The 21371-nt window shown below is 39.6% G+C and overlaps 1 protein-coding gene across 8 annotated transcripts in view; it reads right to left on the bottom strand.

Moving 5' to 3' along the window:
* myt1la (myelin transcription factor 1-like, a) overlaps positions 1-21371 on the bottom strand; it is a 57672-nt gene that overhangs the window by 17744 nt on the left and 18557 nt on the right. For 7 of the 8 annotated variants that reach the window (XM_084431635.1, XM_084431636.1, XM_084431632.1 and 4 more), the window contains 4 exons: positions 17569-17631; positions 6960-7420; positions 3895-4932; positions 295-426 (listed from right to left, as the gene is read on the bottom strand). In XM_084431635.1, coding sequence (XP_084287761.1) covers positions 295-426; positions 3895-4932; positions 6960-7420; positions 17569-17631 — 1694 coding nt within the window. The remainder of the gene's footprint in view (positions 1-294; positions 427-3894; positions 4933-6959; positions 7421-17568; positions 17632-21371) is intronic. The other variant, XM_084431638.1, reaches the window with a different exon arrangement.

Raw genomic sequence — 21371 nt, 5'->3', positions numbered from 1 at the left:
TCCAATTAGAGGTGTGACTAAAGGTAGTGATGAAAAATCTGCTTTGCGTCCAAGAGATCAGTGCAGCCATATTGAGAAAACAGGCTAAAATCACACAATCAGCACATTCAGAAAAGCAAAGGTTGTTTGTATGAGAAAGAGCGCCACCGCTTTGGGTGGAGGAGGAAATGCACTCGTATGCATTACAGAAATGCTAGAAAAGAGAGGTAAAACATGCCCACAGCACAGACAGCACGTAGCAAACACGCATGGGGACATTTATCAAGTGCAAACGGCCATCTGAATTCGGCTTACTTTCCGGTGGCACGCGGTCTTTGTGGGGGCAGCCGGACAAGCTTCGATGGTGTGGATACAGCCCCGTGACATGGCCCGTGCCGTCGCAGCCTGGGGTCGGACACTTGCTTTCTTTTTTCTCTCCCCTTGAGTCTGCAAGCAAAGACAGATATTGGCATATCCTGTTACAGGCACAGTAAGCAAATCCCATTAACCTGCTGGATTCCTTGTGATAACAGTTATGCTCCTGTTACAGCTATGTTCAAACATCACTGTCTGTTTGCTGTTTGCTTTGAAATTGGACACTGGAAGGATACAGCCTGAATGAGACTTGTGGCTGAGAGGAGGGACAGTGATGCACGAGACCAGTGTTCTCGAAAAAAATCTACATTTATGAATTGACTGGCCTGATTTGAATCAGAATGACAGAATTTACTGGATTGTAATTAAACCTGTCACAACACAGAGGAATTTCTTAAGTCAGACAATAAAACAAAGAGTTACATCATTAATTTCAATGAATTTTGTCTATTTATTCTCAGCAGATTTTTTTTTTTTGAACTGAAGCAATACTTCGCTAAACTAAGTTCAATATTGTCAAAATAGATAACATTTAACATTATTATTTTGCTGTACAGCAGGACAAAATATCCACATTATTACAGATAACTTAATAGAAAATATTCTCTTTAAAGCTGCACTGTGTAATTTTTTAAGTTGATTCTTAGCAAAAAACACTTTGTTCTTTCAAAATGATATGTGCTCATTAATGTGTAATTACTTCTACCAACTAATCAAGTATTCTCGTAAGCGTAGAATCTGCCATTTAGAATACATACGAGCGAGTGGCTCGAATGGCGGCAGCCATGTTGCGCCTCCATCTTGAAAACACATTAGCCAAAGAGGGACATACCTGGAAATTCAAGCTTCGCCTTTCGCGTTTTTACACTCAGTGGCACCGTGACGAATGCGAGGGGGAGATTACTCGCGACTGCCGGCAGATTTGAAATAATACGGCCACCGTAGGAGTTAAAACGCCCTCGGAATGGGAGGGGCTAGAAAATAATATTCAGTTGGTAGTCATAAACAATTTCACCGCTAGATGGGAGAAAATCCTACACAGTGTAGCTTTAAAATCTGAATGTATTAACAAATTTCTAGATATATTTGCAACTAATTATATGTAATATAATATAATATAATATATCAGCCCTTACAACATGCATATATACAGTATGTGTGGGTGATTATCATAACAATCTCTACCATCCTAAATGGTTATATACTGTAAATATGGAATATACAATTGTGCACACTGAGAAAAAAAGAGCTGATTTTACACTCATTATTTGACCCCATTATTAGCATGCCAGTTGCAAGTGAAAACCTGTTCATCTTTCACTGGTTCTGGTTCGCGGTGTGCGTAGTCTCTACCATGAGACCAAAAAAGGGAAAACCAGCAAATGATAGCAGAGAACCATCATAGCACCCATTGGCTGATCAATAAAGTTGTGAATACAATACATGCATTCTCTGTTATTCAAATCGGTTTAGCTAAGAGAACACATTTGTAATATACTTCACTCTTTTATTAGACAAAAATAACTGCTGTAAAACTCCACAAGCATGCAATAATAACGCACCCTGTCAGTCAGAACAGTGAGATCACTCGACGTGTTTAATAACGACGCTCCAATAATTAGAGCCAAGAATAGTTTCTGGAGACGAGGTGTGAAATCGTGGTGTAATTCTATAATTACACGACCCTCTGACTTGCTGTGGTCGTGCACTGAAAACAACAGCAAACTGCGATAGGAAGCACAGAGACACTGTCTTTAATGGAAAACACAGAGCAAATTGAGCAAATGGAAGGTAATGAAACATATGAAGGAGCGCCTTCAGAGCAGAGACAAATGATGAACCTTTTGAAATACTAGATAGGAGCAGTTAGGTTGGGTAACTACGGGTAATCTGAGGATCCTCAATAAAATAACCACTGTTTGTTATATGCCTCTGTAGTTTCTGATTGCTAATATCTGCATATATCAGAGAAGATGGCTCACTCCCAAAAGTAGTGGGTGTGAATTGGGAAGGATTTGTGGTAATAAACCATGTATGAAATCCAAGGGATGAGATTTGCTTTCCAAACAGGCCATGCAGATTGCCATTACTCATGCCTGACAAGGTAAGTCTCTGATGTTACCATGTCAACCTATTTTAGCAACATAAGCTGTTGTCATTATGGAAGTTGCTACCAGGGAGACCTGGATGTTTAAAACAAGCCCCAAAAATGTTTCTGTCTCACCAAAGTGACCCCATAGTCATCAATGTCATTGGCGCAGTGTGTGACGGAATGTTAAGTGACCCAAGACACTGGAGAACAAATGCTGCAACAGCTTTCAGTTGAAAAATTATTTTCATATTCAAAAGATCACTGTTTGTGCAAATGCGCTCATTTATGGAAACAAATACACTCGTTTGATTTCAATCAGAATAAAAAATAAATCTGTAAAGTGTGCAATTTAAAAAAAATAATAATACAAATTCACAATGGAATATATCTCACATTTATGAGAAATAAACTTGCATTGTGAGATTATATCACAAATAGGAAAAATATTGTGAGATTGTGAGATATGAACCTGGTTCCACAGACAGGGCTTAGATTAAGACAGGATTTAGTTCAATTAGGACATTTAAATAGCCTTAGAAAAAAACATTACTGGTGTGCATCTTGAGTCAAAACAATGGTACACATATTTTAAAATAAGTCAGTGTAAGTTGCCTTCAGTTTAAACAGTTAAAATATGCCTTTTAGTCTGGGACTAGGTTTAAGCCTTGTCTGTGAAAATGAGGGATGAAGTCGCATTGTGAGATATATCACAATTAGGAGATATAAAGTTGTAAATATGAGATATAAGGTCACATTGTGAGAGTTAAAGTCACAATTACCAGGAATGAAGAAATAAAAAAAGGAAATACTGACTTTATATCTAACAATTGTGAGAAAATGTTTACAATAAGAAATAAAACGTCACACTGGAATATATAAAGTCACACCAAGAAGTATAATATCACAATTAGGAGAAATAAAGGCGCAATCGTGAGATATGAAGCCACATTGTGAGATGTATAGTCGCAATTGTGAGATATAATGTCATATTGTGAGATTTAAAGTCACAATTACCAGGAATAAAGAAATAAAAAAAGGAAATACTGACTTTATATCTAACAATTGTGAGAAAATGTTTACAATAAGAAATAAAACGTCACACTGGAATATATAAAGTCACATCAAGAAGTATAATATCACATTTAGGAGAAATAAAGCCACAATTAGGAGAAATAAAGGCACAATCATGAGATATGAAGCCACATTGTGAGATGTATAGTCGCAATTGTGAGATATAATGTCATATTGTGAGATTTAAAGGTACAATTACCAGAAAAAATCGTACAGTTGTGACTTTATTTCTCACAGTTATTTGCCAGAAATTACCAGAATAACCATTTTTATTTGTTTCCTCAGTAGCAGAACATGGCTTCCATATTAATGAAGGGGACCTAGCTACTGAAATCTCTGCAGAAATGCAAAAATCTCATTAGAAGTTTTATTTTTACCTTTAGGGTAATATGCTCTTTTTGCGCCATCGTGATGGAGTCGGGCCTTGCGTTCTTCTGCACTGCTGCTCTGCCTTGGGCTGTGCTCTCCATGAAGACGCTGATTGTCCCTCCGAGCCACCATCTGTTCTGATGCCATTCTGTCTCGCATAACCTTGGCACGCTCGGATTCCAGAGCAATGGCCTTTTCCAGCAGGGACAGGTTGCCTTTAGTCATGTCGAAAGCTTCATCTGATCGTTCGGAAGCCACTGATGTAGTGTCCTCATCCCCTTCCTGAGCGCAGCTAGATGGGTAGCCTCTTGAAGCGGGGCTGAGCTGCTCCTCCAGTTTCATCAGATTGACCATGTCTGAGTAGTTCCTCTCAAGGGGTCTGTGCTGGTCCATCTGGCAACTGTCATACCTGGGCATGTGATGCATTGGAGGCTGATGTGGATGCAGATGCTGATGCTGATGCTGCTGCTCAACATGGTGCAGCATTGCCTGGTGACCTTGGTGCTCCATCATGGGCCGCTCGGACGTTTGGGTCTCGCTAAGTTTACGAGCCAAGTCGAAGCACTGGTTTCGTAGACACTCCAGGCTACTGAGACACACTTCCTCCTCGCTCTCCTCCGGGTGGCCCCGTCCGTTAGCGTGGCCAGCTGGGCAAGTATCCCCAGACCCGCCGTCCGCGTATCCCTCGTCGGGAAGCACGGCCCCGTGTCCCTGGGCCAGAAGCTTCAGGGAGTCCACGGTCTCACGTACCACGTCGCTATTCACGTCGACACTCAACTCTCCCTTATGGCCTCCTTGTTCGCTCCCATCATCCTCGTCCTCGTCGTCATCCTCGCCCGCACTGTTGGAGGAATTGCTGTTCATCTCTGACTCAGTCATGGCCTGGTAGGCGGCATCCTCTGCGATTTTACCCAGGTTGAGGAGGGACTTGGCCACAAGCTCATCATAGTTCTCATACTCCTCATTGTTCATGCTGTTGTTATTGTTATTGTCCTTCTCAACTATTTGATTGGATTTTGATTGTCCACCACAGGAATAATTGTCGTCTGTAGAGAAAGGAGAACAATACATGGAATTTGCTTGAAGATTTGCAGACATTTTCTAAACCGCTCCAAAAACACACCCTCGAATACGTCGCGCACTAGGGCCTTTCGATTTATTTCAGAAGCAAGCGGCTTGTGCAGCAAGATAAATTCACAAACGAAATGTCAGTCCTCTCTATAATCTGAAGCCGCCTGAACACTATCATTATGAAAATGTAACGTCTCATGAGTGATAGCATTGATGCAGCAAATCTAAGACAAATGTCATGCCAGGGTTTCACGTATAGCTCGATGACACAGGTGCAAATTGATTTAAATAATCAAATGCAGTTTAGTAAGATGGTAACTGGCACTATGCCGCAATATATTTGAGTGTTCCGGAAAAGAAACGGATGAATTTCAGAGAAGCTGCAATATGGTAAGCTGTACTGTACATGAATCATCAGGCAGCCTTTTAAATGCTTCACAAGACATATGTATGTTTCATAACATGTAAGCAGCACAGGCTGCTCTGAAAGCCTCTCAATTGTACTGAAAAGATTTCAGTGTTGCTAGTATTTGGGACAGAGGCGGATGAGACTGCAGGGATAAGCAGAGGATGAGGTGCTCTGTTTCTAGAGCCAGAAATATCCTCAGGAGGAGCCCATTTTCACCGGGGAGGGGTGGGGGGGGGGTGGGTTGAGTGTATTTGACACCTCCGGGACGGCGGCGTGCATGTGTGGAGGGGGGCCAAAGTTAATAACTCAGAGAGCCTCTTCTCTCTATTACTCTGGAAGCACTGTCACAAGCGATTGAGGACACCAGAGAATGAGGGTGAGACGCATACTAAGGAAGCAGTCACATCTGCTTTCCCTCAATTTCGTAAGGGGAGTTGGATTGTTCCTTGCTGTAAAATCCACATTAATTAGGATGGCGAGGGCCGGCCATTCTCTGCAGGGTGTATCTAGATTTCATTGTGATTCCGCAAATTACATATGCTACATGACTTGAAACCAAAACAGGCAATTTAGGAAATAAAACATTGACTTTAATGACTGCATACTCTGTCAATTATACTTTGAAATGTTGGTTGACCTACAATAAGCTGCCCTTGATTCATATTTCATGCAGCATTCTGTGTGCCAGAGCAACTACATGTCTTTCTGTAGATTCTAAACATTACATTTCCTAACGTTTTCCAGAATGTTCATACAACAAAGAAAAAACATTTTGAACTTTTATGGAATTTTAAAACACATTTTCATAACATAATGGGAACACTAGCAAACATTCTTAGAACATAAATGTGTTCCCTGGTCCTAGCTGGCAGGGAACATTCTTAGAACTTTGGCTAATATTGTGCAAAGATTCTCTTTTGATTCTCTTTAAGTCATCAAAACTCTTTAAGTTTCAATTCATGTTTTTCCTACCCTGGTAATCCAGAGTTCTCGCGAGAGCACAAGTTGAATTTGCTCAGCGAGTTACTCTGGTGTCGAATAATGATGCTCATTAAATATGCCCCTCGATCTGAGCTGCACCAATCACATCGGGTTATCTGATATAGGCGGGCCAGAGGCGAGATGACGACAGAGCTGTGACGTCGAAGTCATTGGTAAACATTGCAAGATGGCTATGGATGAACACCAGTTGTTTGAAACGGCTTTGGCCGCTACAATGAACGAGTTAGACTTGGCTTTTTATCTAAAACAGGAACAGAAGACGCCGCTCGAATCGTTCCTTTGCAAGAAGGACGTTTTTGCTGTTTCGCCGACCGGATACGGTAAGAATATAATCAGAGAATGTCTAATAAGGTTAGCTCCGCTGGTAGCTAAGCGTATGGGGTTTATTGTTGTGATTGGTCGTAGTGTTATCCAATTGCGTGCAGTGAGATTTTCAAATGCACGCTTGGTGCCGCCCCTCGAGCTGGCAGATTTTCATTAGTCGATGCCAGACCATTAATCTTTTAGATTTAGGTCTGGATTTCCAGGCTATGTTTTTCCATGGTTATACGACATTCAGGATACGCAATAAATCAGACAGCATTGGCTTACCTTGCTGATGACTCTGATTTTCATAGTATTCCTCTTCCTCTTCCTCGTGCTCATCTTCATCGTCCTCATCTTCGTCGTCTTCCTGCTCTTCGTCATCCCCATCCTCCTCCACCACTTCCTCATCCTCTTCTACCTCTTCCTCCATTTGCTCTATCTCCTCTGCCTCCCCTCTCTCCACCTCTCCATCTTCCTCGTCCTCTTCTTCCTCTCCCGGTTCGTCATTGTCATCCGAGCATTCTTCTTCATCATCCCCGTCCTCATCCCCTTCCTCCTCCTCTTCTTCCACTTCCTCTACTTCCTGTTCCCTCTCTTCTCCCTCCTCCATGGCCTCTGGCTCATAGCTTTCATACATGGCGGGCTCACCATCAGCCATAGTTAGAAACGGACGGCGTTTGGAAGCTGGCTCCTGCAGAGGTTTCTCTTGGGTTTTCCTTTTCTTAGCCAAGGGGCATCCATACACACTGCACAACAAAAAGAAAACAAAAACCCAGAGAATTATGCGCAACAGTTCTGAAAAATTACCTTGAATGTGTGAAGAGTGTCTGTGCCAAAGCTCAGCCCTCAGAGATAAGAAGTATTAGAATTGTTTAAGACATAACAAAGCATTAATAACCACTGGCACATTTATTCATGTAAATGCGTGTGCTGCTTGAACTCTGGTCCCACAAGACAGTGCTATTCCTAAACCGCCAAGACTCGTTTATGAGACTCATCCTCCAAAATATAAACAAGGCAAAGCTCATTCTAGCCTTAGCCCTCAATTATACAAATCCCATAATAATCATTGGGTTTTTGAGAAATTCAATTTTAATTGCACTAAAACAGCATGTGCAACCATATGTGGTTTGAATGTGGCATCCAATTAATCAATTATTTAGTCTTCATACAAAAAAGGTTTATATGTGGTTTCATTTGTATTTTTACCAATATTGTGAGCTTTTGACTTATTCAATGATGTGATGATAATTATCTCTGATAATGTGTAAGTGCTGTAAACACTGTGTTGCTAAAGATAATCTGGCTTCTGGCCTCTGCTAAAGCAAAAAAGCAAAAAAAAATTTTGAACAGAGAGTCTATTTTCAAAGAATATTTCTTGCTAATACTTTTATTCATTTAACCTTATCCTCGAGCTTCCTTTAAGTCATAACCTCAAACCTTCAGCTCAGTTAACAACTGGGAGTTGAGATTCACATCAGAGTGAGGCTTTGTAGATATAAACTGGGTTGCCTAGCACGTCATCACACACACTCTCACACATTCTGAATGACGAGAGGACAATAAAAAACGTGAGCTGTGTTTTTATAACCTGTTTTTGTGGCTCTTGCGCTTGGTCAGGGCTCAACGGACTGTGAAACGTCTGTTAGATTTAAATCCCTTTTGCAGGCAGTTATCTTCCTCATCCTCAGATTCTGCCTTAACGTGCACAAATCAGCACCAGCAGACCAAGGACTTCTGGCAATATGGATCTGTGCGTGACTTATAATATAATTGAAGAGGGCTGTGCCTTAAAAGAAGACATGGAAGCCAACCAATGTTTAAAACAATAATATAGGCTACCATACTTGTTACGCTTATTCACACTACAACAAAACATGTGGTTGGTATCAGTAACCATTAATGTGTTTTTTTTACCTTCATTTATATAGCGCTTTTTGCAATACAGATCATTTCAAAGCAGCTTTACAGTGATAATAGGAAATGTATGTAAATATTGTTTTGGCTGTACAGCATATCTAGAAGAAAGTCATTGTCTAGCTTAAGTAAGTATTTGATTGATTCATTCCCGTTGTAAAATTCATTAGTTATTACCTTAGGGGCCGCTTACACAACACCGTTTTCAACTGTTCTGGCCGTTTATTTACATGACAACGGTGTTTTGGTGGCCTAAGAACACAAACTTTGAAATAGGTTTCAAAGTGCAAATTTTGCAAAACGAGTTTTGAAACCGATACCGTTATGATCTCCGTGTAAACTTCAAAAACGTGAATTTGTAAAAACGGTGACGGCATGCACATGCTCATTACGTGTTTAGGGAGGCGCGTAGTCTTTCTTTACAAAGTGACATCGCCAAATTACGTGTCTGGCATGCATAATACAGCGTTTTTAGTCGTTTCTGCGGATCCGCGAGAACAGGAACCATTTTGATAACGTTTTCATCTGTGCAGAGGATGAAAAAATGGATGATTTGTAAAAAATCAGTGTAAAAAAAAAAACGAAGTAATAAATAATATTTGACACTTTGATAATTTCCAAGTCAAACCCTAAATGTCAATAATTTAATAGCAATACACTTATAAGTAAAAGGTAAAAAAATTATAAAACATAAAAAAATTTACATTAAAAGCTATTTTTACAAAGTGTACACCTATAATGGCCACAACTAAAGCACAACAAAACAAAATAACCAAACAAAATGACCTTAAAAAATCCTTAAAATCTGTTCTTTTAAAGTCATAATCATTAATTATGATTTCACAGTGCTAACAACAACTGTGGTAGGCACATTGTGTCCTAAAAAATACGCGCACCATAAAAATATATTTTTTTAACCTCATAACCCTACAATGCATCAGTCGGCCTGTTGGTGTGAGGTGCCCATTTTCTCTTTATTGTTTTATTGTTAAAGCAGGTGCTGGTTCTAGAGCCTGCGCTTCTATGTGATGCCGTGTTGTGCGGGCAGGCAGCCAGCGTCGTCTGTGTGGGTGAGAGCATTTCGCGAACGACTTGGAATGACCTTGGACACCTTCGCGTTTCCCACTGGCAGGCCACGCCAATTAAAATTCCACAGGTAATTAAACCATATTTGAATACGGGAGCTGTGGAGGCAGGCTTTGAGTGGGACTAAGGTAATTACGGCCGAGAGAGAGAGAGAGAGAGAGAGAGGGAGAGAGAGAGGGAGAGAGAGATATCTGCGAGCCTTTCAGAACTGCCGGGAGAAATAATGACTTCAGTCAGACAGCTCCTGGTGGACAAATCCTCTGATGAACTTGACTAATACCAGCAATGGCCAGAATATTAGCCCGGACCAGCTCCGTTTGATCATTACCACAGCAACCGTCATAATAATGGAGCAAATATTAGTCTCAAAGTGGCGGAAAGATGAACGAAAATAATTTCTCCGTCTGTTTCTAAAAACAAGAGATTATTTTTTAATTAAAAGACTTCAAATAGCCGTTCTGTTACAATTAGCGACCGCAGATTAGCCAATAGAAATGCTCTTTGATTTAAATTGGCCTGAATACCAAGAATCCACACGTGCCGTTCAGGCTGTGGTCTATTAGCCGCCTCGGCAACCAGGTGTGTTGTTGCGGAGCAGAAACTTTTGGGCCGAATTCAGCAGCTACAGCTGGCTGTTCGTGTTGGACTCGCCATAGGAGCATGCGGCTGCTCTACGCTCCTACACTGCAGCATCCACAGGCATGCGTGGCAAGGCGCTGTCACCATGGTGATCTCCCCCTCAGGAGCAGACAGACAGAGTGAGAGAGAGAGAGAGATCAGTGATTCTGTGCCTGACAGACATCTCCCAGCTAACCTCCCTTCATTCTGCGCCCTCCCAAAAAGCAGAACAAAGGAGGTGCTGGTGTTGTGCATTCTGCAGGGCTCTTTCTGTCTCTGCAGCTCAGTTGCCTTCTCTGTCACTGCGGAGCCCGGTTCCCCCTCTGCCTAAAAACACAGCGCACAATCACACTACCACACATGCTGAGAGGCTGTTTGCGGTGATTATGTCCTTGGCGGTTCAATTTACCGGAGAGACTCGTGAAGTCTGACCCTGGAGTGAGGCTTTACATCTCGCCATGTTGTTCGGAGGCATAATGCTGCCATTCACACAGGTTCAGATCTACATGAGATATCATATGGATGATAAAGAGGCACAGTAAGGCGAGATTGGAAATTTACTGGGTGTTGACTGCAGGATTCATCCAGCGGGAAAAGCAGCTCGCTTAGTAATTATCAAGAGATCCTTTTTGTCATAAGGCGTGTTACACGGGTTAAGATCGCATAGATGCACATCAGAAACTTGTATAGCAATGAGGTCTGTCACAAATAGCCAAGGGAAACGTCTGAATATGTGAGCGAAAATTGCACTGAAAATCTTCAAAGAGTTATTTTATATTCAAAACACAAAATATTTATAAATCTGACAAAAAAAGAAAAGACACAACAGAAGTACACAGCAAGTAAACAGCTATTCACTATGAATCGCTCATAAAGGTCAGGGTTTTTTTTTCCTGAATGAATCAGTGTTTTTAATGAATCAAATTAGTGAATTTACTTTAGAATAGAATAGAAACATATTATTCGTACTTTTTCTCCCACTTAAAGGCAAAAATCGTAAAGTAGTATGCTAGTATGCTTATCCGAGTTCAGTCAATCACTTGTTTTGCTCCTGAATGAATCAGTGTTACCGAAAAAATAGTTTGAATGAATGATTCAATGATGGAAGGAGACAGACTCAATGACTGATAATGACAGAAAGTTGCTGAATTTGGAACCGTGTTCAAGTGTACTAATTTTACTATATTTCAATAACATTGTTATTGAACGAATCATTTGAATCAATGAATGAATGATTCAAGGACTCGCTCATAAAGACAGCCGCTGAATTCAGAACCGCATTCTAGTACTTCCATTACTATTTTTATCATATCTTTCTATGGCAGACATAGTGAGCAGCATGCTAGTGCATGGTTCCGAATACAACAAGCCACTTGATTTGTTCCTGAATGAATTAGTGTTATTGATCGAATCATTTGAATGAATGATTAAATGACTCACACACAAAGACAGTTACTTGGCGCCACCTACTGGTCTATCGATGTAACCTGCAGAAAGAGTCACTAGCTGTGTTCGAAATTGCCCCTATACCGTCATTCACCGTTCCCTACTTTACTTTAATAATATAGTCCACTACATTATGTAGTGAATGAAAACGAGTGAGTGAATTCGGACACTAAGTGTGCTGGAAGGTCTGCCGCTTTTGCATAGTATGTGCTTGCCGTTTAATAATAATTTGAAACTTAGCAAACTGGTAGCTCCAGTAGTAATGAAAAGATTTATCTTGAACTCTGTCATGGAAACTAGCATGTATAAACCTTTAATAATACATTAAAAAGGAAATTATACCTGTATTATATTACACTGTACCCACATTGGACCAGATGTTTGGAAAATGAATGGATGGATGATTCAGCTGCGGGCGCCATCTTCAGGAATTCATTTAGCACAGCCCTCACAGTGCATTATGGGTATTCTCTAGCCGTTGGGTGTACATTAGTTGTACACTTGTTTTTGTGGTGCATTATGGGATTGAATGAGTGCACTCGATAACATCCATTATGGTTTAGGACGCCACTACAAATAGCTGTCCTCTCAAATAATGCCCTATATAAGGGTCTAGGGAGGCGATTTCGGACACAGCCACTGAAAAAATAAATTCACAGACTGACTGTCTGTCTGAAACGTGCAAAAATAAGCAAGCGGATTGAAAAAAAAACACAAAAAAAACAATGAAAAGTCCCAGAGTGGACTATGTATCAAAATTCTTGGAACGCTCAGCCCTTCAAATTTCGAGAATTAGACCTGACTATTATATAAAATGAATTTTACAAAATATTCCAAAAATCTGTATTTAAGAATACAGTATTGCCAAGTTGATCGAAAATCTGAGACACATTGTATATATCACAAAGAGACTGCACACAAAAGATTCAATTATACCATTTGTAATGCTTGCAAGTGAACACTTTGGGGTTATGAAATGGATCCTTGGTTCAAAAAAGTTTGAAATATCCTGTTGTATAATGTTTACGCCGTCCTGACTACAGTAAATGAAAAAGACATCTGGCTCAGCCTCACAGTTGAATTAACAGTTTGGGCGAATTACAAATCCCTCACAGATAACAAACAAGCCCTCGGCATGTATAGAACAGATCATTTAGAATGACTTGACGAGCACGAAGCCAACAGACCGCATAGACTGCATTCCGAAGACCCATCAAAAAAAGCGAGTGAGTGAGAAGAGAAGACAGAGGACAAAACTGCATGTGCCGCCCACACAGTCCAGAGCCCATCTGCTTGCATGCTGCTGGTGAGTTACCGGCACACAAATATGATTTCTCCCTGCTACATAGAATGAAGGTGTAAATTATGGCCTAAGGCTATAAATGAATGCCGTCTGTAAGCGTCCATCATGCAAAATCTCAATAAATTCTCCAGAAAGGAAAAGACAATGGGATCCATCAGCAGCTCTGGCTCAACAATCTCAACGTCTGTGGTCATCGTTCCATTGACTTCCATTCAACCCAAAAGACATTAATGTTGATAAAAAACTCCATTAGTGCAAATAGCATATTACATGAGTGGTTCTTAAGTAACCGATGCACAGACTTTTTTTTGTTTTATACCTCAGAACACAACATTTAAAAAAATTGCATTATTACCTATTCTTAAAAAAAAAACTAAAAACGGAGATGCAAGCGTTAAACGTGTGCTATGGTATGTTCAGAAATGCAGACATTTAATGTTTTCCAATCATTTTCAAGCCATTAAGGCTTGAAGCCTGTTTGGTCTCTCTTCGATTCAAACATATTTTGACATTTAAACACATCAGTTTTATTTTAACCAATGTGAATTTCTATGAATGGCAATTTGTGACGCAACCAAACTGCTGTTTGTTGAACGGCGTAACTCATAAATGTTACTTTCTCAATAGTCATTCAGATCATTTCACAATGAAAACAACGTGTCCCAAAAGAATCAAACCTTACACTTTAAGAGCTGATTTGTCTCCATTTCATCTCATTTCTAACAAAGAATGAACAGACTTGTCATGTCAAGGTCTGAAAACTGTGTTTATTATCAGAAATTATGCTTATCCATCTTTTAAGTGTCTCTCCCACAAGCTTTAGTACAACTTGTTTTTTCTTTCTTTAGCCCATGTATTGGCCTTTCACACTTGACATATTCCCTTATAAAACTCTGCATCTACATGGTTTCTTTGTTTTTTGGTTGGGAGAAAATACAATGCTGGATAAAAGAGGCTGGCATTAAAATCTATGCACCGTGGCTACCACAAAAGAGGAGAGGCCAGACTTGTGTAGAACGAGCCAGGTGTTATATTGATGGAAAAAATGAGACAGAGAGAGAGAGAGAGAGAGAGAGAGAGCATACAGCTATACCAATCTCTGGCCACTGCCACCAACTCTTGGCTCAGTTCCTATTCTTTTAGTGAGTGCTACCTGTCAAGCCCTGAATTATACAGCCCTGGGCTTTAGCCTATGTGAGTCATCCATCAGAAAGGGAGAGAAGGAGGGAGGAGGAGAAATAAGACTGGAAAGAGGGATGGAAAAAGAGCCGCAGAAGAAGTGAGGGAAAGGTAGAGGAACAAAGAGCCAGGATGTGGTGAAGATAAAAAGGATGAAGAGAAAATAGGAAAAAAGGAAAAAATAGGAAAGTGGAACGAGAGAGAGAGAGTCACAGATGGAGAGGAGGAGGAGAGAAAGAAAGAAAGAAAAAAAGAGAGAGAAAGAAAAAGAGAGAAGGGGTACTGAACATGATTTGCACAAAGCAATTACTAAACCCTGTTAAAATCATAGCAGTCACACCTGTACTGACACATCCTCTTATTACAAGCCTCTACATTTGCTAAAAGGGCTATATTAAAATGGAGAATATGCAGATGACGCGTTTTCAGGAAGGGTATGCATCACGGAGGGTGTAAAGGTGGGTATTTTTAGATGACGAGAAAATGGCACATTAAAGGGTCCCTCACACATGTTATTTCTAACATTTTAACATGAATGCAACACCATTGGTCCAGGGGCATAATTATAACTAGGAGAGACATGACATTTCTAAATTTGTCTCACTACTTTTTGGACTCAATAATTATACAAAACTTAATTTGCCTACTTTGCTTTTCAAATCAGGTATGTCTATTGGGTGAACGTTATGTCATCTAATTAATATTTATTGATCGTTCCAATGAAATAATGATGTCTTCATTAATTGCAATAAACGAGTTAAGGTGCAGACACATTTTCCGTCGGAATCAATAGTGAATTACGTGAATTTCGCGTGACGGTGAAAACGTTCTGCAAATTTGAAGCATTGATCAACAGAAAGCTGCTTGGTTTCTGACTTCAGTGTGAGCTGTGCATGAAGCCAAGAGCGCATGAAGCATCTCTACACTATAGACAATAGGCCTTTTTGCAGACAAAATTTTGATAATGTGACTTCAGTTCACCATTAGCAGTCCACTCGGTTTATTCATATTTTTGTGGACCTCTCGTGTACATCGATCGTGACATTCGGCGGTCAGATTGTTCCTGATATCCATATTCTTACAATCGACTGCAAGCTCACATTCTGATCTGCCTCCATCCAATCAACAACCGATAGATAGATAGATAGATAACACTATACACTATAACTTAATTACACTATAACTTAATGTAGTCAGCCAGTCATTATCACAAAATAAATCCCTTACACTGCCAGAAAAATTATTATGCAAAATTGCAACTTTAAGGGTACAACAGCTTGGCACAGTACACTTAAAGGGGCAACTTTGTATGTTATCTACCCCTAAAAGGTGCATATTAGTACCTTATAGTAGTAATATGCACCCCGCCATGAACCTTTTCAGGGTAATCAGGTGCAAAGTTGTCCCTCTAAGGGTACTGCCCCAGTGACAAGCTGTTGTACCTACGAAGGTGCAATTTTTCCACATTTTATGTGTGTGTACATTATGAACTGGAAAAGTCTGATGTACGCATCATTTTTTCAATGATATTTTGCCCTGAGAGGCCATTACAATACATGAACCTACAATGTATACATTAGATCAGTTCATACCCCCTTCAGAGCCGCTATACATTAGGGGTGCGAACCTCTGCTGCGATATAACCCAGTGTATGCCGCAGGAGACAAACACTGTTGTTGTTTTGTCATTATTACTTTTTAATGGAGTGGTAAAGGGTGGCAGACACTGCATAGCCAGCACAGGTTACACAGTGTCCTCATTACAACCCTGCCATTCCCACAATGTTCCCACAAATGCCCCCCAAATGTTAGCGTGCTCTGACAGCACAGTCGGAGCGCCTTTTCTCTCCCCACCCTCTCATTTGGGGGTAATTCATCACTCTCTCGCCCTCTCCCTGCCTTTTCAGTGAGGTCTGCTGGAGGTACCATTTGTCTGTAGCAGAAATGCAATTCTGGTTGGTGGTTCACAGGGCTTGGCTGATGGGGTGACACAGTAGATGTATCCATCAATCTTTTCTGTTGTGCCTTTCTTGTTTCGTATCTTTCTTCTGAGGTACAGTAAATAGCATCAAGAGGATTGAGACTGTTAAACATGGAAGTGGAACAGACTGAGAGTGACTTTGACAACAGTTGTCAAATCAGATGCTATTAGCTTCCTAGTGAAGAATATTTTCTTAACGAAAACCTATATTTCAAACCCTGGACTTATACCAGTATTAAAGTATAAACATTAATTATCTCAAGTTGCCTGTTAGTGTAACGGTGCCCTTTGTATTCCTTCCACAATTCGTCCTCAAAAAGGCTTTTTTTCAAAAGAGGAAACAAACAGCACAATCCTGCTAAGACGTTTGACAAGCTGATTAGAATATTAATATAAAGTTAGATATTGCAGTGTGGCTCATTGTCCATTTTAGTCTATTTTTAAAGGGATACTTTACACAAAAAGAAAAATTCTATCATCATTTTTTCATCCTCATGTCTCTCTTGGTCATCTTCAAAACACAAATGAAAATATTTTTTAATGAAACCTGATAGATTTCTGTCCATCCATTGAAAATCTATTCCACCAAAACTTTGATGCTTCAAGAAGTTCATAAAGAGATTGTAAAAGTCTTCTGAAGAGACACAATTGTTTTATATGATGAACAACATATAATACATACTGTACATGCTTGACATGTGAGAACAAACCTTATTGGTTCTTGTGCTCCAAGCAACCATGTTTGAGCTTCAGTTTACCATATTTGATGAGCTCTAAGTATGTTGTGCGTTGATCACTGTTAACTGAATAAAAGGCTACATTAAATCTGTTCATCATATAAAACGATCTCGTCTCGTTACACGTGGACCGCTTGAATCATATGGATTAATTTTTGAGCGAACTAACCCAATAACAGCCATGCTTAAAGAGGTAAGGTTGTGTTGCAAGCTAACAGTCCAGTTACAAGTTTTTAGGCTACAAAGCAAAAACTGCTAATGCTGAAGGCTAATGCTAATGCTAAGTACTCTGAAGTAAGCCATTCCATTACAATATTGTTCAATCCTTTACCGCTACAATCCAGAAAACATATCATACTTTGTTAAAATGCTCCACTTTAGTAAATGCCAGCTCTAATTCATTGCAGTCTCTTCATTTCAATCTTTTGACTGCACTTTCACAACTTTTTGCTGGTAAAAGGATGTATGTAAAGGGAAGAAAAAAGGCCTAATTCAAATTCAATTGACATAATCTTGCTATTGGTATTGAGCTTTTCTGTGAGCGGTCAAAAGCCTTCATTCTTGCAGCTGTAAAGAGACTTTTAGATGGATGAGCACACATTCATATGAATGAGAGGTCAGTTCTTACCTCCTGTGTCTGGCGTATTTGCCGCTGACATGTCCACTACCATCACACCCAGGTGTGGGACAGCTGCGGACAAGAGAAATAATTAATACAAGGCTGACGTCACACACACGCACACGGACACACACATACGCTCGTTCTTGCTGACTATGTTCGAACCGTGGCACATCAGCCTTCATTATAGATTTAGAGAGCTCCTGGTGTCCTCCAGGCCGATGACTCACCAGGCTCCATATTTCATATTGTATATCGCTCTCTGGCTGCTCCATTTAGGTCCACAGCCAGTTAAAAGCCATGAGGGAAAACATCCAAGTTTAGAACTTCTGCTCCGCTTGAGCAAAGGATCAGACCAGCAAACCAGTATCCAAGACACTGATATAAAACTAGCCAGATTAGTTACAGTGTCACTGATTGCCTTAAGTATTCATTAAGCACTTACTTGACTGGCAGTGGTAATTGTGTGTCTATCAGTTCTACCAGTACTGGAGAGTGAAGCCTGCTTTCACGCCACACGCATAACTGTAACAGCGTGCTTGTATTGTGCATTCACATTAGAAAACCCACACATTTTTTATTATTTATATTGATGAACAACTGCATACATACATACATTCCTGTTCAAATGTTTGGGGTCAGTAACATTGTTTAAAATATTTTCATTCAGCAAGGACGCATAAAAAATGACAGTAAAGACTTTTATATTATTACAAAAGATGTCTATTTCAATTAAATGCTTTTCTTTTAAACTTAATATTGGATATTCATCAAAGAATCTTGAGATAAAAAAATATTTCCACAAAAAAATTGAGCAGCACAACTGTTTTTAACATTGATTATAATAAGAAAAGCTTTCTTGAGCACCAGATCAGCATATTAGATTGATTTCTGAAGGATCATGTGACACCGCCAGGAATAAATTACCTGTGATGGTAACATGTATAAAAATAGCAAATATTTATTTAAAATAGTTTTTTAAACAATTATTTTAAATAATATTGTTCACAATATTACTGTATTCCTGTAGCTCAAACACACGCAGCCTTGATGAGCACTAAATACTTTCCAACCGCAAAATTAACATGTAAGCAATAAGTTATGCCATCCATCCGCTAAAAAAAATAGTCCTTAACAGTAAAAAGCAACCGAATGTTCATCTGAGGGAGATCAAATAAAAACAGAGAATATGAATGGCTCCAATGCACTGTGTCATGTATTAATTTTAACACATATATGATGCATGTTCCTCACACACATACATCAGCTTCTCTCTCAGCAGTATGTGAGAGACCAGCATGTTAGTTTAAACCAGACCGGTTTGCGGCACAGTGATCGCCTAAGAAGCATCATTAGACAGTATAACTAGATGAACATACACACCTGAAACACTATACTTTTAAATATTATTCCCTCTGCACATTGGCAACTGTGGCCTTCTACACGCACACAATGTTAGAAATGCATTTGAACATTTTCCAAAAACATTACTTAGAATGATGAGCTGTTTTCCCTCATTTGGACCAATTTTTTTTACATTTTGTCCCCATAAAGTAGGGTTTACACACACACACACACACATTCTTGTACATCTATCTTTATGAGGACATTCATTGACACAATGCAATCTCTAGCCGCTTACCCTAACCTTACCCGTCACAACTAAGTGCCTAACCCGAACCCTGACCCTAAACCTACCATTAACCTAATTATAACCTTATCCCTAAAACCAAGTCTTGACCCTCAAACAGGCCTTTAAAGGGGTCTCAGAAAATGAGGACCGGCCAAAATGTCCTCACTTTACTCTCTTTGTCCTCACTCCAATGGTCTAAAACTCAAACTGGTCCTCACAAAGATAGTTGTACAAGTACACACACACACACACACACACACACACACACACACGCGTATCTCCCTGCTGCCACATGAGACTTTATATAAATATAAAACTAAATATGATATAATATACACTATAATATAATATACATTATAATTTAATATTCAATATAAATTAGGCTGTATTTTAGTTTTTGTAAATATGTCTATAAATAATATAATCGGAAGTTATATATATTGAAAAATATGTTGCCCTTTAAGTAGCTTCAGTGTACAACAGATAACAAGTAACTAACTACTTTCTGCAAATGATGGCATGAGAGAAGTTTAACTACTTTTAACTAATTTGGAGCTACAGTTTCAAAGCAGATTCCCCACACCACGTTTAGTCTTGAAATTGGACTGTGCGTATTTAACAATACATGTTTAAACCTGAAGCTATTTTAAACTTAAAATGTAGCAAAAGAGTAGGAAATTGAGTGGGAACATGTCTAGCCTAACACATGAGTTGCATCTACCCTTGGTAATGTTGGCTAGGGATCTGTGTCTGATCAAGCTGGTGACCCATCAGCGAGTGTAACTGGTGTTAAAGATGCCTGCAGCTACAGGCCTGGACCTGCTGATCAAGCAGATTGCCCTGATGATTGGGAAGGAGAGAGAGGGAATTTCACTTCTCTGCTTGGTCTGATACCATAATACAGATGACATGGTAGAGGTGCCTCTGGAAAACCGGTCATAACACACTCACACAGTCGCACACCCTTGTGTCCTTGCCGCTGTCATTGTAATTGGACACGTAGCCAGAATATATAAAAAAAGAATCTTTTTTAACAACAGCGTGGGTGTTAAACCATTCTTAATGAGGAAAATGCTGCGATTTAGGAGGCCTGTAAATTGTGCTTAAGGGAAAGATATGCAGGGGGAAAAGTGACAGGCAGACATGAGTAAAACGACTCACTGCCCTGGAGGAAAAACAGACCATTCACTCTCATCATGATGCACGATTTCATTAGGAGTGCAGGGATATTTACTAATACTAATTGGGAGATCATATGTTTTCACTTATGGCAGTTTCACTGAAAGGTCTATTTATAGGTTCTGCCTGTTGTACTTGCCATTTTGTATAAATTACATCAAAAACTATCCATTAGCAAAATTATACTATGATGCCACCTTGAACGGAAATGCATATTGCGTCATGCAACTGTTTTAGGGACAGATTTACAAACAGCTTGACTAAAGACACGCAGCGAAAAATTTGCACTGAAAAGGCGTGAACAGGGTTATTTTTGCGGCTGACCTTATTGTATACGCATCTGTAGGAGTTTCCCTTTCAGAAGCAAAACGTATGGGTGGAAAGTATTTAAATGAATCATGCAAGGTGATTTAATAAGGTTTGCGCTATTTGAGCCATTATTTACCAGCCAAAAAAAGCATGTCTTAAACCAGATGCTAATTTGGGCTGCTCTTGGTATTGCGTTGGTCATAATGGAAATGATCAGGTTACGTCTGTGTTCTTTAGTTTGCGTGTCATCAGTAGATCATGCGCAGAACTATTGGCGCTTTTTTGGAATTGCGCTCTCACGCTAATTTACCCTGTTTAGTAAATCTGGCCCTTGGTCTTTAAAGACAGAAACTGCTAGGCAAGATACAACAAATCAACTGTATTTACTTTCGTATATACGCATTTCTGGTCTTAAAATGATCTAATTATAAGGTATCTAATCAAAGGTTTGGAGTAAGTAAGATAATTATAATAAATTATACTTTTATTCAACAAGGATGCATTACATTGATCAAAAGTGACAGTAAAGACATTAATAAAGGTACCACAGATATTTATGTAAAATAAATGCTGTTCTATTAATCAAAGACTAAAATATTAGGCAGCACAACCATTTTTAAATTTAGCACCAAATCAGGATATTAGAATGATTTCTGAAGGATCATGTGACAATTAATGATGCTGAAAATTC

This window comes from Rutilus rutilus, assembly GCF_951802725.1.
Source record: "Rutilus rutilus genome assembly, chromosome: 15".
In the NCBI taxonomy this organism is placed as follows: domain Eukaryota; kingdom Metazoa; phylum Chordata; class Actinopteri; order Cypriniformes; family Leuciscidae; genus Rutilus; species Rutilus rutilus.
Note: the sequence above shows the minus strand (reverse complement) of the source record. Positions and strands in the feature narration are given on the sequence as shown.